This window comes from Orycteropus afer, unplaced genomic scaffold (genome assembly GCF_000298275.1).
Source record: "Orycteropus afer afer isolate SDZICR_OR568_19922 unplaced genomic scaffold, OryAfe1.0 scaffold00347, whole genome shotgun sequence".
Taxonomy (NCBI): Eukaryota; Metazoa; Chordata; class Mammalia; order Tubulidentata; family Orycteropodidae; genus Orycteropus; species Orycteropus afer.
Genome location: NW_006921934.1, coordinates 218,188 through 243,925, shown reverse-complemented (window position 1 = coordinate 243,925; position 25,738 = coordinate 218,188). Strand labels below are relative to the sequence as shown.

The 25,738-nt window shown below is 34.6% G+C and overlaps 1 protein-coding gene across 1 annotated transcript in view; it reads right to left on the bottom strand.

The window, feature by feature from the left end:
- UBE3C (ubiquitin protein ligase E3C) overlaps window positions 1–25,738 on the bottom strand; it is a 245,604-nt gene that overhangs the window by 108,766 nt on the left and 111,100 nt on the right. The window contains exons 14-18 of the mRNA XM_007952569.1: window positions 20,354–20,458; window positions 17,926–18,013; window positions 13,859–13,956; window positions 12,438–12,570; window positions 5,750–5,997 (exon numbers count right to left, since the gene is read on the bottom strand). Coding sequence (XP_007950760.1) covers window positions 5,750–5,997; window positions 12,438–12,570; window positions 13,859–13,956; window positions 17,926–18,013; window positions 20,354–20,458 — 672 coding nt within the window. The remainder of the gene's footprint in view (window positions 1–5,749; window positions 5,998–12,437; window positions 12,571–13,858; window positions 13,957–17,925; window positions 18,014–20,353; window positions 20,459–25,738) is intronic.

The following is a 25,738-nucleotide window of genomic DNA, read 5'->3' as shown; positions in this document are numbered from 1 at the left end:
TCCTTGTAGGTGTATGGATATTATCCTATCACTGACAGCATTGTACTTCAGAACAGATCTTGAAACATCCTTTGTGATGATGAATGCCATGACATTCCTCTTCAAACTGTCATTCCCGGCATAGTAGATCACATGGTTGTCTGATTCAAAATGGCCAAAACCAGTCCATTTCAGCTCATTAATTCTGAGGATATCAAATTTTATGCATTCCATTTCATTTTTGAAACTTCCAATTTTCCTAGATTCATACTTCATACATTCCATGTTCTGATGATTAATGGATGTGTGCAGCTGTTTCTCCTCAATTTTAGTGGTGCCACATCAGCTAATGGAGGTCTCGAAAGCTTTACCTTATCCATATGAGTAAGGCTGGGTTTACTCTCATGATGCAGCTCTTTCCCAGTCCTATTCTGAGAGCCTTTTAATCTAACCGGACTATTCATAAAGTTGCACAGTAATGTATCAGATAGTGTTTCTTTGCTATTCATAAGGTTTTCCCTGGCCAATTCTTTGAGAAGTGGACGGCCTCTTCCTTCTTCCTAGTCTGTAAGCTGGGCTGATATCTGTACACCACGTGCATCCTGCTGGGTTTGAAACACCAGTGGCTCAGCCTCAAAACTCACATCCACATGTCACCATGGTAGGACAAACTGACAGACAAGTTTGTCTCGCTGTTCGAAACCTCTCCTACTTCCGTTACCTAGGTCCCTGCGGCTTACTGCCAGATTTGACTGTAGCCCTCTATATCCTGTAACCTACACTTGCCAGACATTATAACGGGTTTTGATTCAGACAGGAAAGTTGAGGTAAAACTTTCTCAAAGTTTTATAGTATTTGTTAGTGAGAGTTCAATTACTAAGGGAATCCCTGTACACCTTGCAATGTACCATACTTTTTATCATACAATTACTATTAGTGGGATGACTTCATTCAAAGAAAAATCAAGAAGCACTAATTTTCAGTTCCCCACAGAAATAACTTACATGTTATTTTTTCTTTTTCTCCTTACTTAGAACATCATAGGTATATGTTTCAATTATTGATTTTATTAGAGTATTTGCTAACCATGCTCTTCTAGGATAAGTCAACACTAAATTTAAACTGGGAGCTCTGGTAGCATAGTACCTAAGGCACTTGGGTGCTACCCAGAAGGCTGATGGTTCAAACCCATCAGTCACTCCTCGGAAGGAAGGTTGGGCAATCTACTTTAGTAGTGATATCATCTCGGAAATCCAAGGAGGGGTTGCTATGAGTTTGGTCCAACTCGAGGGCAAACAACAGCAACAACAACAAATTTAAACTGCAAACAAGCAAATAAAACAAACAAAAACCCAGCGTTATAAGGTCCTTTGTAAAAGATTTAAAATTTTAGTAACTTCTCTGATGAAGACCACCACCAACCTAATTCCCAGTATGTGAGGATTAATTCAATCTCCATTTTCCCACTTCTCCACTATCTCTGACACCAGGTCTCCACTTCCCAGCATGACATACTCTTTCTCTGCTGGGTTCTATAATTCACTGTAATGTGTCAGAGAGTTCACAGACTATATATACAGTTGTGTGGCTTATTTGGGTAAAAAGACACAACTCAGGAGTAAAAGGCTAACAGCATTTGGAAAAAGGACACAGACAAGTCTGAAAGAGTCCCTGAAGCTAAGCTTCCATTTTTCACCAAAAGGGACAGCTCTGAGAGTAGAAAAGCTCTTCAAAGCCCCATGTTTGTGGGATTTCATCAGTCAATGAACTAATTATTGGTTACCAGGTGGATGCCCTAGCCAGACCAGTAATCAATAAATGATCAGGTACAGTCAATACAATTTAATTACTTAGGAAATCCTCTGCAGTTATATTTTTCCTTTGCCCTTGGTTTTAGGAAAACAATATAAGAGCAATTTAACAAAAAAAGAAATAGACAATCAGAAATCATACAAAAACAGCAACAAGAAATCCAGAAGATAAACACTAAAGCTCTAGAAACAGATAATGCACTGAAGGACAAAGGAGTAGAACAGAATCAAGAAAAGACTGGGTCAGCATATTAGTGGAAAATCCCTTGATACCAATTTGCATTATGAAAAAATAACAAAAAGAATGAAGAAAAATGAAAAAAGCCTGAGAATTACATGGGACAAAATTTACATGTGATCAGAATTCCAGAACAGGAGGAAGCAAAAAACAAAAACAAAACCCATAGAGAAGAACTACCCAAGATTTGCTAGCTGAAAAACTTCCCTAATATCATGAAAGATGAAAAGATATACATCCTACAAGCTCAACAAAGCCCATACAGGATAGATCCCAAAAGAATGTCACCAAGAGATATCATAATCAACCTTTCCAAAACCAAAGACAAAGAAAGAATCCTGAGAGCAGATGGAGAAGAATGGGATGTTACCTACAAAGAGGAACCAATAAGACTAAGTTCTGAATTCTTGACAGAAGCCATGCAGGCAAGAAAGCAATGGGATGGCATACATAAAACCCTGAAAGAAAAAAAACTGCCAAAGAAGAATTATATATTCAGCAAAACCCACAGCAATCAAGTAGATTACAACTCATAGTGACCCTATAGCACAGAGTGGAAGTGCTTATAGATTCCTAAGGCTATAACTCTTTATAGTAGCAGACTGCCTCATCTTTCTCCCGCAGAGTGGCTGGTGGAATAGAAGAAATAAAAGTGAAATACAAAAATTCCCAGAATCAAATGAGAATGAAAACACAATACACCAAAACCTTTGGAAATTAGCAAAAGCAGTGCTCAGAGGACAATTTATAGCAATAAATGCACATATCAAAAAAGAAAGAACCAACATCAACACCTTAACCCAACAATTAAAACAAGTAAGAAAAAGGGCAGAAAAAAAGCCTACAGTTACCAAAAGAAAGGAAAGAAGGATGAGAGCAGAAATAAATAAAACAGGAAAACAATAGAAAGAACAAGACTAAAAGCTTGTTTTTGGAAATGATAAATAAAATCAACAAACTACTGACAAATTTAATAAAGGAAAAGAAAGAAAAGATGTAAATAACACAAACAAGAAATGAAATGGGCAGCCAATGAAATTAAAAAGGTTAATAATAGAATACTATGAAAAACTGTACTCCAACAAATTTGAAAACCTAGAAGAAATGGAAAACTTTCTAGAAACACCTAAACTAACATAGACTAGGGAGCTCTGGTAGCATAGTGGCTAAGGCACTTGACTGCTAACCAGAAGGCTGGCGGTTCAAACCCACCAGCCACTCCTCGGAAGGAAGGTTGGGCAATCCTACTTCCGTAGTGATACTGCCTCGGAAACCCAAGGAGGGGTCGCTATGAGTCAGGGCTGACTTGACGGCACATAACAACAACAACAACAACAACAACATAGACTCATGTAGAAAATCAGAACAGATCCATAACAAAGGAAACTGAACAGGTCATTAAAAAGAAAAACAAACCATCAACTCCCCGCCCCCTCCCAAAAAAAGTCCTGGGCCAGATGGCTTCACTGGACAATTTTACCCGATATTCAGAGAAGAGCTGACACAAATTCTGCTCAAATTATTCCAGAACACAGGAAACAATAGTGGGAAAGGTAGACTATATGAAGAAGAATGCAGCATCAGGATTGGAGGAAGACTCATTCACAACTTGTGATATACAGGTAACACAACCTTCCTTGATGAAAACGAAGATGATTTCAAGTACTTACTGATGAACATCAAAGATTACAGTCTTCAGTATGGATTACATCTCAACACAAAGTAAACAAAAATCCTCACAACTAGACCAATAAACAACATCATGATAAGTGGAGAAAAGAATGAAGTTGTCAGGGATTTCACTTTACTTGGATCCACAATCCACACCCACGGAAGCAGCAGTCAGGAAATCAGATGATGCACTGCACTGGGCAAATCTTCTACAAAAAACCCCTTTAAAGTGCTGAAAAGCAAAGATGTCTCTTTGAAGACTAAGGTGAGCCTAATCCAAGCCATGGTATTATACTTCAGTCACCTATTTGCATGTTAAAGCTGGACAATGAATAAGGAAGACTGAAGAGTTGATGCCTTAGAATTACGGTGTTGGCAAAGAATACTGAGAATACCATGGAATGCCAGAAGTACAAACTAATCTGTTCTAGAAGAAATATAGCCAGAATGCTCCCTGGAAGCAAGAATTGCCAGACTTCACCTCAACTACTTTGGTCACGTTGTGAGAAGGGACCATTCCCTGGAGAAGGATATCATGCTTGGTAAAGCAGAGGGTCAGTAAAAAAGGGGAAGACCCTCAACAAGATGGATTGACACAGTGGCTGCAATGATGGACTCAAGTATAGTGAGGACTGTAAGGATGGCACACGACTAGGCAGTATTTAGTTCTGTTGTACACAGGAGTCAGAGTCAACTCCACAGCACCTGACAACAACAAGAAGGAGCAGATCTAACTCAGTTTTCTGCATAAAAGGGAAGAAGTACAAAAAAGATCATTTTTCACAAAATATTTAATTTACATTGCCAGCTCCTCTTCCATTTCAATTTAACTATTAGCATTTCCCAAGGCTTTACTTCTTAAGTTTTCTTCCCTTCTGACCCTATGGACTCCTTGCCTCTAAATACTTTCAACTTTGTCAATAAATTATTAAAGACAGGCTTTTTTCAAAATTTCTAATATCCAGCTTAACTTCTCTCCTGAATCTCAAATTTCTATGTCAGAGATACCCATTGTTAGAAAACCTAATTAATTACAACCTGTTTTCCTTTATCCTTTTTAATGGTATCATTCACTATACCATCACCAAAGCCACACTGTGACTCTTTCTCTATCCTCACCACCTATATCTAATCTGTCATGAAATCCTTTTAAATTTATCCCTTATCTCTACAATCTCTTCTCTCTTCCCAATTCCCTCTGTCATAGCCTTAAAACAGAATCTGTACCTCTGGTCTTTCCCAATTCTACCAATCTTTTTAGAACAAAAGTATGGTTTTATTATGTCCCCGCATAAATTCTCTAATGATTCCCCTTTCTGCATGACATACAGTGTTTTCCTCAAGTCTCCTACTGGTCCCCACTGATGACATTCCCACAGGCCAGGACTGCTAGTTTGATGATGAAGAGTACTGGCATCAGTGGATGTCTTCCTCCTGACTTTAATGGGAAGGAGTGCTTTGAAAGTTTCACTGTTAAATATGTTTCCAGTAGATTATACATGAACTTTTATTCTTTCCTTACAATAAAGAATAACTCCAGTTTGTAGAGATAGCTGAGGCATGCAACATTCTGGTTAATATAGCATTATACATAATATCATCCTTCAATGACCAATTTTCATAGAATTTATACCACAAATTTAACATTTAAACCATACAGAATAATTATGCTCTTCCATCTCTTGGTACTTCAAAATTTTACAGAACTTCAAAATAATAATTCTTAACACTTTTAACATTAATTATCAATAAGAACAACTATGAAAAAACTTATTTACAGTTCACATACCTATTCTAGCAGGTAACCATTAGAAAATTTCTATAAAATCTTATACTGCTTCCTACCTTTTCTGTTTGATGTATGCAATTATCATTTATAAAATCTATAACGATGAAATGTAGTTAAATAAATAAATCCTATTCAAGGTTCACCAAAAATGACAGTTTTGTTTATAGATAACTTAATAAAACTTAGACAGCAGCTATACAAAAACGTTAAACTTCAATATCTTTTAGTCTGAGATCTATTCCTATATAAAGATTACTTTACCTTTCCAAGCATTCTGCCTAGGAAGTAGTAATGTCTGGCAAAAGAATCTCCAACAAGCATCTGAGCAGCTGGGTTGGGGTACAGAAGCCCTTCATTAGTAGTCTTAAAAAAACCCTGGTTGGGGTTAAATCCAGATTTCAGTAGTTCATTTAAAAACTCTCTGAAAATGCCGCCACCATCAATGCCGGCTTCATCCAGGCCATGAGCATTGAGTAAGTGCACACGGATCCGCTTTTTCAAATCAGGCTCTGTTAAAAAACGGGAGAAAGGGAGGAGCAAGGAGAAAAGATTTTAAAATAAAGAATTAAACTGGTATTATAGGAAGACTTAGGGAGGGGGAATAAAAGTATTACGGACATTTTTATGCAGGACTGAAAACATCAAAATGATTAAAAGGGGACAAAGATATTTGTGGACCAAGATTTTCCCCAGGAGAAAAAAGAAAAAGCAGCTCCTTTACATTAACTATCAAGAATGGAGTTTGGGTTAAAGAAGGAGTGTTAAAGAGAATAAACTCATTCCATATATTCTAAAGGATATCACAGATTAAAATACTAGGAGAGGAGGAGAGGGTAATTAAGAACACAAGGATGTTACTGGGACAAAAAATTACTACCAAGAAAGGCCCAGAACAGAAGCGAGTAAAGATGATGACAGGGGAATTGACATTAAAAGACCCTTTGAGAAAGGTCGATGATAAAGGAATGAAACTCTTAGAGAGTCAGTAATACAGAACCTATACAATCTTAAAAATTCTATTTGACTGGGAGGGGAAAAAGACCGAGAAGAGAAATTATTGGTTACATAATTTGCTGCAAAGAAAAAATAATTAAAAGTTACTCCACTATTGCTGGTACCTGAGAGAAATTTCTTACACAGGTCCTCATAAGGAGGACAACATTACATTAAGTAGGAAATCACATGTTCTTGAACACTCTTGCAATAAATACAGCACCTTCAATACTGGCCTTAGGATACCACCCTCAAATATAAGTCAATGAAAGAGATTCAATCAAGTATCAAAATGAGATGGTCCAAGTAAGAAGTACTCTGACAGGTAGACTTAATCAAAGGACTGATTTTAGAAAGTGACTGAAACATTTAAAAACTTTTTCCAAGAGCATTTTATCATACTTACAGGTACTTTACAGATAAGAAAGAGAATATAAGAGGTGAAGAAGGAAGGAGGGAGGGAGGAAAGAGGAGGTGGGGTTTGAGGAGTACTGCTGTGTTATGTAAGTTAGGTAAACATGGAGAAGTCTGAGTTATTAGGTTTATATACTGTACTACTTTTCATGGGCTTTAATGTGCTACTGATATCTCTAAGAGGAAGGTTTAGTATGAGGTGTCACCCAAACATATATGACCCAAACTTCTAGAAATCATTTTAGAAAACAGGTTTAGCAGAATGAGGTTTATGTTCATCATGCACAGTAGTAACAACTTTGCCATTCTTAAGTAATTATGAGATAGTGTTACCTCTGTAATGCAAACTGGGGGGAAAAAAGCAATTATCTTTGTTGCCAAGTTAACTTTATTTTAATAACTATACTTTCCTTGGGAATAAGGGTCGCTATGTAACTTGACAACAGCAGGGTTTGGTTTCACTTGGTAAATAAAGGAGTCCCTGGGTGTACAAATGGTTAAGTGCTCCAGTGTATCAGCTGAAAGGTTGGTGGTTGAATCTACCCAGGGAAGCCTCACAAGACAGGCCTGAAGATCTGCTGCCAAAAGGTCACAGCCTTGAAAACCATATGGAGCAGTTCTACCCTGCACACCTGAGATCAGCAACTAACAACAACAACAACAAAGTAAAGAAACCTATATGATCTGGGCTACAGTTTGCTATTAGTGCTTAGTAAAAGAATAGCAATAGCTAGCATAGATTATTTACCCTGGGCTAGAATTATGCTAAAAATTTTATATATAATACTTCAAATCATTGTAATAATCTTGTAGATTAAGAATTATCCTCACGTTGCAGTGAAAAAACCAAGGACAAGGAAGGTTAAATTATTAATCCAAAGTCACACAACTCACATTATAAAGGGTAATTCCATAATTTAAACATATGTCTGCTACCTACAAAATTTGAGCTCTTTCCACTAAAACAAATTTCTTTTTTTTAAAATTTAACTATACTTGTAACACATGAAGAACATTTTTTCCCTGATGATTAAATTTCACAACCAAGTCTTCTGTACCTATTCTGATTAATATGATAGAAAATATGTTCAATTTCAAGTTTGGTATAAGTCAGGTAAAAATGACAAAATAAATTTAACCAGGTAATTATAAACACAACACAAAATGTACTTCAGTGTCTCCTACCTTTACATTATACTTTTAGCCCAATTTTAACCCATGTTCATCACAGCACTATTCACAACAGTAAAACGATAGAAACAATCTAAATGTCCATCGATGGATGACTGGATAAACAAACTATGGCTCATATACACAATGGAATACTATGCAATGTTAAATAACAATGATAAATCTGCAAAACATCTCATAACATGGAGGAACCTGGAAGATAATATGCTGACTGAAATTAGTCAATCACAAATGGACAAATACTATAAGAGATTACTATTGTAAAAAGTCAAGAGAAAGTTTTTACATAAAAAGAAACATTCTTTGGTGGTTACCAGGGGTGGGAAAAGAAGGGAGGGTAAACTACTAACTAGAGGGTAAACGCATACCAATTCTGGGTGAAGGGGAAGACAATATACAATAAGGGGGAGGTCAGCAAAAAACTGATCAAGGCAAAGGAAGACACTGAGAGGAGTATGAGTTCAAGGAAACAAGAAGTCTATTACATAGACAATTCAGCAGTAACAGTAATAACAATAATCTACAAGAAGATTCATAGATAGACAAGCAAGCTGAACAGGTGTGGGAAGAAAAGGACTACATCCACAAATAAATATATATGTGACAGGTTATTTCTACATATATACTTACATGTGCTGCAAATATTTCCATAAATATAGTAGAGCACACAGGGGGCTATAACCAAACACCTTGACAGAATGGGCCTAGGGGCTCAGATGTAGTCTCAGGGAATATGAAGACTAATTGGTACAACACAGTCCACAAAGAAAATGTTCTTTGTCTTTGCTGAATAGCGACTGGGATCTTAAAAGCTTGTGAGTGGCCACCTAAAGTACAACTTTCGATAGTTCTGATAGACTGGTGGAACCCTCAAGACTATGGCCCTTAGTCACCTTTTGGACCTAGAACTGGATTAACTCCCTTGGTTCAACTTTCAACCAAATAATGCACAGGTCTACAAGGTGAACAATAATGCTACGGAGGTTTGTGCTTAGAACAATCAACACTCGACTGGGAAAGGAGGAGGAATGGATACCAGAAACACAGGCAGAAGGGGGATAAGTGATGGTACAATGAGGGGATTGTAATCAATGACATGAAACAAAATGTGTATGAACTGTTGAATGGCAAAATTATTTGCTCTTTATATTTTCATACAAATCACAATAAAAAGTTGAAAAAACTCAACTGTAAGAAATAAACAAATATTTATATGTTGTATACAGTATTTCTCAAACATTTTCAAGTATTAGTAGTAGCAGCAAATTTTGCAAACATTGTTTACTGAACATAAGTGGAAAATGCTTAACCATGGTCCACACTTTACTTTTTTTCATTCAAACTGTAGAACCAATATTCTAAGGAGGGCCTTCATACCTGGCAGCCTCTAAGGCCATTTACACAAGTTAATCCTTCAATTTTTGCTAGAATTGAGATTTTGCCATTCTCTAAAGCTAATTTCTATAAAGAGCAACATAAAATAGCAAGATAACAATTCCAGAATCAAAGCAAGCCTTCTAGGTAAATCACTACTACCTGATGCTAAGAATAAGTTAGAAAAATCTACTTCACATAATAAGATTTTACTGAAAATACTTAAGTTACACATTAATTCAGTTTTACTCTATTACCAATTCTTCTTCATGAAAAGAATGTCATTAATTCTGCCTATCATAGAAAATAAAATAAAACCAACCAACAAACGCACAGAAAAGTGAGGCTATCAGGAACTGACTACAGCAAAATTCAGAACCAACTCTAGCATATTCTCATCCAAGATAATAAATGATATCAAAAGCTTATTTGAAAGCACAGGAATTACATTAGATATATTACTTCTCTAATTCTTACAACAATCCTGAGAGTATATGATATTTATGGAGAAATTAATGTTCAAACCACACTCTTAAACAGGTAAAGTATTGAAATAAGGCAGTCCAATGCCACGGAAAGAATAAAGTGGGCGTTAAAACAGATATAAAGAAAACCCAATTGTCATCAAATTGAATCTGACTCATGGTGACCCAAAGTTTGTCAGAGTAGAACTGTGCTCCACGGGGCTACAAGAAGACCTGTGTTAAATTCTTTGCTCTATTAGCAACCAACTATGTAACAGTCACGAAGCTTCTCTGAGCTTTACTTGTTCAACTCACTTCCAAAATGTGGCTAATACTAACATTTCAGAAAACTCTTCTGAAAATGATATATGCTAAAGATTATCCATAAAGGATGGATTTGCTTTAATGACTAGATGATACATGGAATATTTATGTTATAATTAAATATATGTAAGTGATCAGTTATCTAAGCAGTTCAAGCCACTTTCTCATAAATAAAATTAACATTTTGAGATGATAATTTAATATCACAAATTTGTCTTGTAAAATGCCATTCAAACAAATTTAACACATGGTTTTAAAAATTCTTATTAAGGAGGCCTGAATTTGAGAACATTTACAGATTTTAAGCATTATGCCATAAATGTTATGAGCAGAAGATGCTTTCAAATCCTTTAACTTCAATGAAGAATAATTATCAACATGGTCAGCTTCTGAATAATCTTTAAAGCTTAAGGAGCTCTAATGGTATAACAGCTGAATGCTCAGCTGCTAACCAAAAGGCTGATGGTGTGACACCACCCAGTAGCTCTGTGGGAGAAAGACCTGGCAATCTGCTTCCCCAAAGATCACAGCTAAGAAAACCCTGTGGGCAGCTGTACTTTGTAACACGTGAGGTTATTCTGAGTCAAAATCAACATATGGGCACTTAACAACAACAACAACAAAAGATTCATTAGGTAATTTGGGAGTAATGGCCTAGAAAACACCATCCACAGGAAATATCTGTAAACGTTAATTTGAATAACAAAAAAATATATAAAATTTAAAAAGTTAATTTTGAAACTGTTGGTAACTGTTGTTGTTATGTGCTGTCTAGGCACATGTTATCATTCTGGCTGAAGAGCTCACAGGAAGCCAAATCAAACCAACTGGAGAATGAGTGAACACCTGTGTTCTCTGCTTTAACCTCACCTATAACACTTCTCTTCTAAGGTATGACTTGTGTCCTAACTCTCCATGTAGCCCTCCAGCATCCATTAAATCTCATTTTCTAGACACTTGGTACCTAATACTATGCCAATCATTTGTGAATTTATCACTTGTTTTGCCATATCTCTTTTTTTTTTTTTTCCAGAGTTCAATCAGATCTGGCAAACCACTACCTGTCAAAGATTTTATCCAGATCCTGTCTAAGCTTCCATTTTTATTCCCCTTTCAATGATCCAATATTGATCTAATGCAATATCACAGGCATGATATTAATTATACTAAAACTTTTAACACTAAATGCCAAATATTAACCTACGATGAAACATGTCTTTGACCCCTAAAAGCTGCCCAAATGAATGTTACAATATAATTCTCCTTTATCTAAAAGTACTGTCATTTAAAATACATTTATATCCTTTCATAAAGAAACTTGGATTGCAATAGCATCTACTTTAGTAATTTAATTTGACTTGAAATTTATGATATTTACGTAATATATTAAAAATACAGAATGTACATGGCTGCATATAAAAATGTTTAGCATTATAGGTTATAAACAATTTTAGTGACAAATACTCAAAAAAATAGTTTTTGTCTTAAATAATTATAGAGAATTCTCTTGCAAAAATTATTATCAATTTTCAGAATACTATTTGATGATACACATCTCCAAATTTGACTTACTATTTTCCAATCTTAATAATCCAGTATAGACCTGGAAATAGACAGTGGTGACAATTGCACAACATGGCTAAAAAGGTAAAAAAAAAAAAAAAATATATATATATTTAACTACTTTACTATAATAAAAATTTTAAAAGATTATTATAGAACAAAATGATGGACAATAATTTTTTAATGATCATCTTTTTCCAAAATAACTCCTCTGCCTCCCTTGCCACATATATTAAAAACAAAATAAACAAAAAAAACCAAAAAAACTCCCACTCATTGCCATCAAGTTGTTTCTGATTCATAGCGACTCCTGTTGGGTTTCTGAGGCTATAAATCTTTACGGAAGTAGATCGCCTCATCTTCCTTCCACAGAGCAGCTGGTGGGTTTGAACCGCTGACCTTCTGGTTAGCAGTCAAATGCTTTATCTACTATGCCGCCAGAGCTCCTTGCTCTCTCTCTCTCTCTCTCTCTCTCTATATATATATATACACATACATATACATACATATACATACATACAGAGAGAGAAAGAGAGAGAGAGAGAGGGTGGGAGGGAGAGCGGTAGAAAGAGAGAGAGAGGAGGAGGGAGGGAGAGAAAGAAGAGAGGAGAGGTATATATACATACCATTTTCTGGTGAAAGTTTGTCATAAGCATCTTCATAAATGTAATTTCTTCTTATTGTGACATTAATTCCATCCAGAAATGGACCATCTCCTTGAACTTCTTGTTTATCTGCATAAATCAGCCTTTGAAAGATCTAACAAATAAAGAAGTTGTAAGGTTATTAGAAAGGCTAACTTATTTATTATAAAAATTGCTATAGAATTGCTAAGTAAATCTTATCTTTTATATATCCACAAATTCCAACTGAATTTTAATAATATCAAGTATTGTATACCTGATTTGTAAATACTTATATATATGTAACATTGCTTTTCCTCATTACTCAAATTTTTAAAATTTCCTGTGATAATATATTTTCTTTTATAAACCCTTTATAAAAACTTAAGTGGGAAAAGACAGGAAGGAAGAATAGCTTAGTAAAGTTGTATAATATTAGTGAAAGTATCTCCATAATGCTGAAATTTAAATAACTGACAGTAAAGGTCCAGTAGAGGGAGCTCCAGAATTATGAAATTGTGTGTGCGTGTGTTTGTGTGTGTGTGTGTGTGTGAGAGAGAGAGAGAGAGAGAGAGAGAGAATGAGGAAATATCAGTAGCTTTAAAAGAAACTCATTCTTTTGTTCACCTGTTAAACACAGTTAGTAGACCTATAAAAATAAAATAGCTCGGTGAATCCGTTACCTTTCATAGATATGCTAAATAAACTTGGAGAATAAAAACAAAACTTTTCTCCAATAATGTATGGGGGGCAGGGAGGGTACGTAGGAACTCTGTATTTTCTGCATAATTTTCTGTAAACCTAAATTAAAACAAAAAGAAGGTTTAAAGGGGACAGAGGGGTAATAAAACTTTTCCATGAAAGAAAAGACAGAGAGACAGGTATTCTTCCTTGAATACTAGGATATTTTAGAGAGAAGGAGAAACAGAAGCAAACTTTCAAATTTGGAAATAGATAAAAGTTTTGTGCGTTAGTAAAAAAATCACCAGATAAGAAATTAAGATACTTTCTTTTTCAAAATAGCACTTGTGATAAATTACTTTAACATGAATGTATAGATAGCAGTGAACCTTTTTTAAAATTTGCATTTTCCAAAAGAATGCAAAATTTACTTCATAAAAAGAATGGTCCTTATGCCTTATTATAAAAAAAAATACAGGTTTTTTAACAAATTATAAGTTTGTACAATGAAGTCTCTGGCTGGAATAAGTTTTTGTAAATCATTATTGGCTATTATGACCTAATGAGAAAAACACAAATTATATTATTAGTGGAAATGTCTCCGTATTGCTGAAATTTAAATAACTGATGCCTAGACACTAGGCAATGTTAGAGAATTTTTTGTTGATGTATTAATTTTTTAACACTCAAAAATAACCATAAAACATAGTGAGTTAATCTATAAAAGAATCAAAATTATGTACCTTTACACGTTCCTCAAATGGAACTACAAAAGGCAATTCTGTTAGAACGGCGAGTTGTCTTTCCTCAGATACAGAGAGTGGTGGTGACTCCAAACCCACTATAACAAATTTTAAAACCTTAATTAGTTAATCTCTATTTTCCTTTCCATTTCTCCCATCACTTATTAAGATCAGGATTTATAAAAATAATTCTTAAGACTTTTAAAATAACCTACTAACTCATCTATCTCACACCAGTTCCATGAACAATACATCCTTCCTGCCCCATACCCTACACTCTGTCCCAGTGTAAAACCTTTCTGGTAACTACAACCACATGAGTCAGTCATTCCAGGACACTGTTCATGTTAAAAATCTTCTATGGCTTCCCTAATACATAAAAACAAGGCTCAAATATCTTGATCTGATATAAAAGATTTCATAATGTGGTACCAACTTACCTTTCTGGTTTTCTATTAAATCCTTCCCAAGAGACTATAAGTAACCTGCTCAAGTAAACAGCAGGGTACTAATGATGGGGCTAAGAGGCCTGGATTTTAGCCAGATCTGAGTATACTGTTTCTCACTGTCACAGTATACCTTTCTGTTCTTTTCTTCTTGGTATTTCAAAAAAGTTCCATTCAGAGTGTGCTTGTGTATTAAAAAAAAAAAATCCACTACTGTCACTCACTACGTGTAGAGTATGGCATTACTCAGTATTTAATTAATAAAATGCATGTCCTATTCTTTTCCATGGAGTGCTGGTAGTACAGTGGTTAATTAAGTGCTTGGCTGCTAACCCAAAGGTTTGCAGTTTGAACCCACTAGCGGCTGTGAGGGAGAAAGATGTGGCATTCTGCTTCTGTAAAGATTTACGGCCTTGGAAATGCAATGGGGCAGTTCTACTCCATCCTATAGGGTAACTATGAGTTGGAATTGACTTGACAGCAGTGGGTTTGGTTTTATTCTTCAAGAAATATAAAAAGACAACAAACGATGAGACAGCTGTGCTCATTACCAGGCCTCTTCAAATTCATTTCAAAGAAAAGGAAAATCCTGGAAGATTTTACCACTTGAGTAATTCTGAATAAGACTTCTTTTTGTACTCTGTACAAGTGAAAACTGAAACATACACAATACAGTTTTATGAAAGATTTGGAATCTATTGCATATTTATTCAATGACTATTTATTGAGTGCCTATTCAGTGCCAAGCAATGTATCTATTCTAATCTTATCATCACTTTTAACATCATTAATAACAATTGAAACTAAGGAAATGAGCACTCAAATTTATAATAATTCATTACTACACTTACTCTTAAACCCAGGTCTTTTAAGTGCATGATATTTTCTAGCTATTTCTGTAGTACAGAATATATTTTTTTCTCACTGTAATTACCCTATCAAAAGCCCACTGGGTCTGGAATTCTTCAAATATAAGCTCTGCTTAAATCATAATATATTTATTTTGGTGGCTGAAACTTAACATAATGTATGTTCATCTAGCAGTAAACTTAGTATAATGACTAATTTTCAAGTAGCAGTCATTGAAAATATCAGTCAAGAATTATTTTCATGTGTTTGAGGATATAATGGAGTTTAGTAAGAAGTAGACATAATTTTCAAAAATTAAGTAGCAAATCAGCTCCACTACTTGCAAACATGGGCTCAGCAGACATTTTCCCTTTCTGCATTACAAACATCAGGCAGGCATACAAATAGACTTAGGAAATCACAAAGGAAAAGAGAAAATAATACTGTGGGGCAAGCAGAGCTAAAGACCAACAAGAAAATCAAGGTGTACTTTCATTGAGGAAGATAACAAAGAAAGTTAAGCAACAACCTATTAAAACAATGTTTGGATAAAAGAACACAATGATCAAATCTTTCTACCATCTCTCTAGAAATATTCTTAAGAAATTCCAGGTTCCTTATACTTTTTGTATATTATGCTTTAAGATAATGTAATTTGTTTCTTAAAAATGGAACAATCATAGCATCTTAAAACCCTTAAAATATTTTAATTATAAGTCATTATTAAATATAAGATTATACCAAAAATATTTATGTAGTTGGACTCAAATACTGGCTATAAAAATGAAGGTTAAGACCTTTTAAAATAAAAGCACATGTACCAGAATGAAATATATACTATTTGTTTAATAAATATGGTTATTTTGTTAATTTTATTTATACTTCCCTATCAAGAATTCCCATCTTTAAAGGAAAATATGTTGTTGTTGTTATGTGCCGTCGAGTAAAGGAAAATATAGTCAATCCTAAATATATAAGGGTATTTAAAAATTCAGGTCCTCTATTTGGATAAATGAAAAAACACAACTAAATACAACTATTGTACTTTGGCAATATGACAGCATAATAATCATCCATATTCTCCCCCATGTCAGGTGTAATTAAGCAAATATATATTATTAGCTGTTTATTTTCACATTATCATGTTGATTATATATTTTAAATAAATGTAGTGCCATTAAAAAGAGTTAGAATGACATCCCAGAAATTTGTCTTAAAAAAAGAGTCAGAAATGAATAAACTCTGAGCTGGAGGAAACACCACTACTGAGAAAAAAGATACTTTCTGGTCACCCAATAGCAGGCCTTTGGACAGAGAGTGCCGCCCAGAACCTGGATAATCCACTCTGCAAGTTCTTCACTTTTTGGCTTTATAATATGCAACCATATGACAGTAAATTAAAATAAAGTTCTACTAAAAACGTAATCTTTATTCATATATGTTATGCTTAAAAAAAAAGGTTAAAAAAAAGGTCACTAAAAAAACAATGAGAATGAGGAACTATTAAAACCAAAAGGAAACTCATTGCTGCAATAATTATTAAGACTCACAAATGTCTTAAAATGACAGGCTATGATCAAGTTCCAGACAATACCAAAAACTGAACAAAAACCCAAAAGCATAGCAGTTTTGCAAATTTAGTAATTAAAGCATGGCTAGTTTAATCATTTATTTAAGTATTCTTGAAATATCTGATGATGCTTTCAATAACATTAAGGGAAGGAAAAACACACAGAACAGATCAAAATAACTGTTCTTCTTTTTATTTATTTATCACTTCATCTGACTCTAATTTAGTCTGCTAAAATTGCTGAAATACATGAAACACCTCTTCCCCTTAAACTTCACTCAAGCAACTCAGCCACTGTAGTATTTTTAGCCCTATGTAAACTGCAGGGCCATCACTGGAAAAACACTATCCCTATAGGAAAAATGTACAAGACAGTAATTATGTTTAAATAATATACGGACACAAATCTGTGACAACATAGGGTAATATTTTAAAAACTCAAAATTTGTTCACTGAAGCAAAAATAGAAGGTATCTAGTGACAAAAAATAAACAGACTATGATGCATAGAGTGATGGCTATGCAACTAATTGCCAAAATTTGAGTGGAAAAAAAAATGCTCAACTGATGAATGGTTTAAAAAACTGTGGTACCTTCATACACTTGGACACTGCTCAATAACGAAACAGTAACAAACAATGGATTTATGCAACAACATAGATGAATCTAACATACATTGAGCTGAATGAAAGAAGCCAGACTCACAAGACTATACAGTATAATTCCGTTTAAAGACATTGTATAAGTAGCAAAACAATAAGGACAAAAAACCAAATCAGTGGCTAGGGAAAGGATTGGCCACAAGAGAGTACAAGGGGAAGTTTTTGGAATAATTAAATTAATTATTCTATATGGGTGATTATGATGGTAGGTACATGACTGTATCAAAAATCACAGAACTATATTCTAAAAGGAGAATTTTACAGTATGGAAATTATATTTCAATATACCTGAGTCCTGGTGGCATAGTGCCTAAGGCATCTGACAGTTAACCAGAAGGCTGGTGGTTCAAACCTACCAGCCACTCCTCGGAAGAAGACTGTACAATCTATTTCCATACAGATACCACCTCAGAAACTCAAGGAGGGGTCACTATGAGTTGGGATCGACTCGACAGTGGTGATTTTATATACATACATATATATATATATATATACCTGAGTTAATTAAAAAAAAAAAAAGTAAAGCCATTATAGAACTCACCATCCAGGGTGGACTGTAATGGACCTATTCTTCCCATTCGTCGGAACCTCCACACATTTCTGGATGATGGTACATAGAGTTGGGTGACCTATGAAATTATCAATCCTTGTTTAGTACTTTTTTGTGTTCTATTACCAACTTTTAACTCATCAAATTTCAACAGAATCAGTGTTTGAAACTCATTTATAATTATATAGCTCTCTCACATTGATCTGGTATCTTCTTGTCCTTTGTAGACTACTTTTCATGCCCAGTCTCTTATGCTAGGTGTCTTTTTATATTTTTTATAGCTGAATTATTTTTTCTAATATATTCTAATTTTTTATTTAATATATGGATGTGTAATATCTGGACACAGTAAAGTATCATAATAATATAATTGCTTTAGTAAGAAAAACTTACATCACATTTAAAAAATTAACAATTTCTTACTATTATCAAATATCCAGTGTCTTACCATATATTTTCCAATTACCTTATTTGAACTGGGATCCAAATAAAGTTGGTATAGCACAACCAGCACGTAAGTTTCATTAAATCTATAGGTATACCCTTTATTTTCCCCCTTTTGAGTTTTTACTAAGAAACAGAATCACTTGTCCTATAAAATTTCCCACGATCTGGATTTTGCTAAATACATCATCAGGGCATTGGTTATCATGTACCTTAAAGTCCTATATTTAGAAATTAGATCTAGCTGCCTGATCAGAGAGTCAGATTTGATTTTTTTGGCAATAAACCTCATAGGTAGGATTGTGTTATTTCATCAAGAAGCACATAGTGAAGGAAAAAAAAAAAAAAAGAGGCACATAGTGTCAGCTTATCTTTGGCCAAGATCAATGCTACTCCAAGTACAGGTCTGTAAACTCTTAACAGGTCAGAACTTGAGATAAAGAACTTGTGCCAAAATATAAATCAATAATGTCACTAAACATGTTCAGTTCACCTGACTTTTTTTTTTTTTTTTCCATAACGAGACTTTCTGGAATAAGGAAACATTTCAGTGATTTATATTCTGGCACAAGATCATTATCTTGTTGGGGACTCGTAACTGTCTACAGTAGAGCAGCACCGGTCTACAGACCACATCGGCCTAGGTCTTTTTCTTCACCAAATCAAACCAAACCAAACTCACTGCCATTGAATCAATTCGAGTCATAGTGACCCCTACTTGGGTTTCCAAGGTGGTATCTCTATGGAAGTAGATTGCTCAATCTTCCTTCCAAGGAGTGGTTGGTGTGTTTGAACTGCCAGCCTTCTGGTTAGCAGTCAAATGCCTTAGGCACTATGCCTCCAGAGCTCCTTTTCCTTCACTAGAGATGGCAAAATGGTGTTACTCAACTCACAACATCATTGGTTAGCCAAATTACATTTCATAAAGGAAAGACATGATAAATGCTGAGTCTTTATTTTAAAAAAATAATGATGAGGTGGTTCCTTTACACCGTACAAAAATGTTGTTCTTTTTCTTTTTAGTCTCATCACATGCACTGATAGATTTAAACATCTTTGATGTTTCAGTCTGTTGCAATTATTTTTACTGATGCTCATATTTTTCACTTTTGACCAGATAGAATTCCTTCAAATTGGCCCATGAGTCCTTTCACAAAACTCCAGTAACTTCTGGTTTCCTTGCATTCTAATATGATAGAGAGTGTGCCACACTCATCCAGAACATTTCTTGCCCCAGACCTAGAGTCAATCATTTTTCTAAGTAACTGTTTCTTCTCAGTAGGAAGTATGTTTAAAGACCACAGTCTAGTACCTGAAGATGTTCACTACTTGATTTGTTTCTAGATCTTTTCACTAGACAGAGCTAGAAAACACATACTTACAGATAAAATATATCATGAATACATGTATTAATGCTTCTGAAACTATCTTGAAACATATTTTTATAAGCTTGTATCTTCTATCCCTTGCTATCGCTCTTTTGACCCCTAACTCTAAGACTGCAAGATAAACTGACACCCTTTTTTTGATTAACGCAGAAACACTTTAAGTCCTCTGGCAATATTAAATTTAATTTTTCTATTGTATTATTGAATGTGCTTTAGATCTAGCTCTTAGTAATAATCAAATCTACCTCTGCTCCATTAGAAAATACTGAATAAGATCTGTTTCACGTACTGACCATATGTTTAATGTTAATATAAAAGCAGTATCTTTTTCAACCCCCCCAAAATAATCATTAGGCTTCAATATAATTGGTGGTTAAAGGAATAAATTAGGAATAACAACTCAAAAACAAACAATATAGCTATACATACTCTGTGACTTAACATTTAGTAATAAAAAAGTTTAAGGTTGTGGTTTACATAATAAGTAATGGATTAAAACAATTTCAAAGACTATATTCTTCTTCCCAAAAAAAGACAAAGGTTGGAAAATAGTAACAAAAAATAGCAAAAAGATCTTTCAGTAACACCTTATCTGCTTTAATATCTTCTTGTTCTGACAGCCAGTGATTTGGGGGACAAAAGTTTCTTCTGGTGTCTCTGGACTTCAACATTTTCACTAGATTGGTGATAACCTAAAGGGGATGAACAGGTCTAAGTCATATAAACAAGTTCAGTAAGTAGAACTACATAAAAAGCAAGCATTACCACTTCTCAGAAATTGAAGAAATGATTCAATGTGACACCACACACTTCTTTCACCTAAATATTTGAAAGTAAATGATTTTAAGTAGCTGAGATCTGAGCCCTGGTGATGCAGTGGTTAAAGTGCTCAGTTGTTACCAAGAGGTCAGCAGTTTGAACCCATTAGCAGCTTGGCAGGAGTTAAGATGTTGTGGTCTGCTTCTGTAAAGATTTACAGCTCTGGAAACCCTGTGAGGCAGACCTACTCTGTCCTATAGGGTCACTATGAGTTGATACAAAAAAATGGGTTTGGTGTGATTTAGTTAGATGTAACCATAAACCAATAAAACCACTTTATAGAAAAGTGTTCCTGTCTGCTAATCACAAGAACATACTGTAAGTGCAAATAGTTATTTGTCACCAAAGGGAAAATTAATGTAAGTATCTACAAATGATACTTAAAAAAGAAAGATGATAAATTTTAAAACACAAATTTAGAAATGTATAACTCAACTGAACTACAATGAAAGACATCTTCAAGTATGATAAATCTGTAAATATAACCAGTAGGCAAGCAAGACTGTACAATCTAGCTTTTATATTTTCCCTTCAAATTCCATAATCTAGCATCTATATACAAGAGAAATAAAAACGTTATTTTCATGAAATGCATGCAGATATTAGAAATTATGCCAAAGTAAAAAAGGTTTAAAAAAGGGCCTTTTGTTGACATCTCAAGCCACTACAATGCAGACATAACTTAGATGATATACCCAAAAGAAGAGATAAAGTAATACTGAGCATGCAGGCATAACTACATTAGTAAAAATTCTCAAGACCTACAATAAACCTTTTTAACTGGTGCATATTTCTTACCAATTTAGAAGTGACATGTATCCTGTGGCATTTAAAAGCCTATGGTAACACATGGGAATATAGTCCTTCCTAAATTAGTAGAACTTTGTGTAGGTAAGCAGTCACAATGATTTTGGAGTTAGTTATTCTTTGACCCTTGACTGTGTTGTGGTTGCTCAGAAGAAAGCTTGACATATTAAAAGTTTCATGATTATTGTGCAGCCTAGGTAGATAGTTCTATCTGGTTAACTGTAGTGTTGTTGTTATGTGCTGTCGAGTCGGATCTGACTCATAGCGACCCCTCCTTGGGTTTCCAAGGCAGTATCACTAAGGAAGTACATTGCCCTATCTTTCTTCTGAGGAGTGGCTGGTGGGTTTGAACCGCCAGCCTTCTGATTAGCAATCAAGTGCCTTAGGCACTAGGCTAGCAGAGCTCCCGGTTAACTGTATAGTTGGTTATAACAAAGTACTATCTGTCATTGAACCTAATACACCTGAATTCTTGGAAGTCACTCAGTTTTGCGCTTCGAAGAATAAAACTAAATCGTAGTAAGTCATGTTACATCATTTATGCTAGCCTAGTTTGTGACAAATTCAGCCAGTGACAACTTCAGGTCAGTCCATACAGATCACATTGTACAAAATACTCAATATATGCTCTTCTAACAGTGGACATAGAAATACAATCCTTTTGTACATGAAAATCATCTTTTCACTCTCAAAACAAATTATCCTCATATTTTACATAAATTTGGATTTAAAAGTTATTGAGGTTAAATTTAAGGAGCATTAATGGTGCAGTGCTTAAAGCACTCAACTGCCAACCAAAAGGTCAATGGTTCAAAGCCACTACCTGCTCCGTGGGAGAAAGCTGTGGTAGTCTACTTCCCTAACAATTACATCTTTAGAAACCCCATGAGTCAGACAGAATCAATCAAAATTTTTTTTTTCTTTCCTGACTCAAAAGCAACAGCTTAGTTTTATTTATTTATTTACTTTGGTGGTTAAATTTACCTCTTCATATATGTTACAACTGGTAACACAGGACACGCTTTCTGATAGAAATTTAAGTGCATTTATTTAATAACACCCATTTACGTAAAGCATACACATATCAATCCCACTCAATCCTGACATCTCCAAGAATTTATCATTAAAAAAAAAAAAGAAAAAGTATTTATCATTTGCATTTCACAGTTGGAAAAAAGTTTATTGAACCTTAATAACTTGCTCAAGGTCATGCAACCACTAAGCGGCAGGGCCAGATTTGCCTAACTCCAGAAACCAGAGCATTATCCACCTGCCTACAGTTCTTGCTATTCATGCAGTTTATGAGATCAGCTATTTTGTATAGGTCACAAGAGGAAAAAGAAACAATTTCAAGAAGATTATTTATATGATTATCATGTATATAAAGTAATTAATATTATACATTGTTCTCCATTACTGTGAAATTAAGCATTAAAAAGCTTCAATATAGGACATTCTCTTTCATATTTCAAGTATGAAAAAGGAAGTAATCGTATACTATTAAATGTCCTAGTATCATCTGTGGAGCTCTGGTGGCGTAGTACCTAAGGCATTTGACTGCTAACCAGAAAGTTGGCGGTTCAAAACCACCAGTCACTCTACAGAAGGAAGACTGGGCAATCTACTTCTGTAAAGATTTACCGCCTTGGAAACCCAAAGGGGGTCGCTGTGAGTTGGAATAATTGACTCAATGGCAGTGAGTTTGTTTTTTTGGTTAGTAACATCTGTCACCTTTCAAAAAATGAAAAGGAAAAATTAAAACTGAAAGAGGGTATAGGAAAAGATATAAAAGTAATTTCAAAAAACAAAAGTGATATGAACCTAACAAGGTATGTCCAGGCCAGGATATTAACAGATGTCATGGTGGGAAAGCATATCTAATATCTAAATAATTAAACTTGACAGTTAATCAAACTTGAAGATGAACCCTGAGAATTGACAGAGAAAAAAAAAAATGCCCAAAATATTGCATTTGTTTAAGTAAGACAGATACATTGCTTTTTTTTAAAAAAAGTACAAGTTTACTCCAAATATTGCATATGATATACCTATACTAAAATAATTTTTCATTATTTATTTGAAATTCAAATTTAACTAGGCATCCTATACTTTTTATTTGCGAAATCTAACAACACTACCATGGACCTAAAACACATTTTTTTTAGAAATGTCAAATGCCATACTTTAAAATGCAACTATTTAAATTACTTTTCCTCAAGTTTTTAATGACAAATAAAAATTGTGAGAAACCATGAAAATTTGAACAGATCCATTTATCATGCCAAAACACCACTGAACACATTCCTTTTCTATGAATTCATTTTCATTATTACAACTTAAATACTGCTGAAAAAGGGGAAGTTTAAGGAGGTAACTATTAAGATGACCATTAAAAAATTCCATACATTGAGGATTGTGAAAGGAAAACTGGAGTTACATTTTAAACTGAATCAACAGATAACCAATGTTGAATTCAGAAGAGTTTTTCTTTTAATTAATTCTATCAAATATACTAGTACAGATACATCTAATTGAAGATTATACAAAAAATGACAGACACACAGAATTTTAGACATAAACAGGACCTAAGTCATGCATGAAGGAGCTCTGTTGGTGCAGTATTTGTCTGCTAATCAAAAGGCTGGTGGTTCAAACTCAATAGGAGCTCTGCAGGAGACATATGAAGCAATCTGCTTCCACAAAGATTTATAGCCTTGGAAACCCTACCAGGCAGGTCGACTCTGTCCTGCAGAGTTGCTAAGAGTTGGAATCAACTTAAGGACAGTGGATTTTGGGTTTTTAAGTTATGGGTGTGTACACTTTTGCAATGTGAGATTAAAGGTTATAAAAACTTGTTCCCAAAATGTGCAGTTAGGCCTGTAGTTCTTAACAGGAGCTCTGCATATTAAACTCACCTGGGAGTGCTGATAAACTGCCCTCATTTGTGCCATGCCACCACTAATTCTAATTCAATTGGTCTAGGAATGGAGCCCAAATAAAAAGATTTCTTAAAAGTTCTCCCAGGCGGTCTTAAAAGCTTGTGAGCAGCCATCTAAGGTGTAATTACTGGTCTCTCCCATTCCAGAGCAAAGACAACACAGGAAACAAAGGACTAATGGAGCACATGAACCCCGTCTTCCATGACTCTGAGACCAGTAGATAATGTCTGGCTACCACTGTTGATTACTTGGAAAGGGATCATAATAAGAGGTCCTGGATAGAGTGGGGTAAAAAGTAGAACAAAACCCAAAATTCTAAAAAAAAACACCAGGCTTACTGGTCTGATGAGGAGTGCTGGAATCCTCAAGACTGGCTTTTAGATACTCTTTAAGCTAGAAATTGAACTTAACTCCCATGACTTAAGTAGCAGCCAAATGATAGTCCTATAAGGGGAACAGTAACATCAGGAGGGTATATACTCATTACAACAATCAAGGACAGGAGATCAAGAGGACAACATTTGTCCAGGGATAGAGCTAGGAAGATGGGAGAGGATGCGAAAGAAGAAAGAATGGAAGTGGTGGGTACAGGGAGGGAGTGGGAAGCACGCTGTTGCAGTGTGGGGATTGCAGTAAATGTCACAAAACAGAATATGTATGTCCATTGTTGAAAAGAAAACTAATTTGCTCTGTAAACTTTCACTCAAATCACAATTGAAAAATAAAAGTTTTCCATGTGATTCTGAAAAGCAACTAGAATTGAGAACACATGTGTTAAGAAATATACTGTAAATAAAACAGCAAACAAGCGAAATACTAGAATAACTAGCTGTACCTAATTCAACATACATTATATTAGCAGAATTTTACAGTTATAAATAAAATAGCTTTGTATTTATTTGGTATGTTTATCTCTTGTCCCCTATATATCATGTCCTCCATGCTTAATCTAAACCTTGGCTCATATATATAAATCTTCTAAACTAATAAAGTTATTTAAGAAAGCAAATACATAGAAATGTAACAATTATTACACACTCTATTATACCATTTGAGCTAAAAATAGATGATACATGTAAACAGGCTGTAAAACTTTTAACACCAATATTAAAAAGATCAAGTAAGTTACTGCTTAGAAACTATTGACTACTTATAAATATCACACCTGAAAACTGTGAAAGATTATAAATTAACAAGAATCATTTATATAACATCAATGTACACTTTTAAGTTCATTAGGTTGTTGTTGTTGTTAAGTGCCGTCGAGTCGTTTCCGACTCACAGCGACCCCATGCGCAGCAGAACGAAACACTGCCCGATCCTGCGCCAGCCCCACAATCCCTGCTATACTTGAGCCCATCATCGCAGCCACCGTATCAATCCATCTCCTTGAAGGCCTCCCCCTCT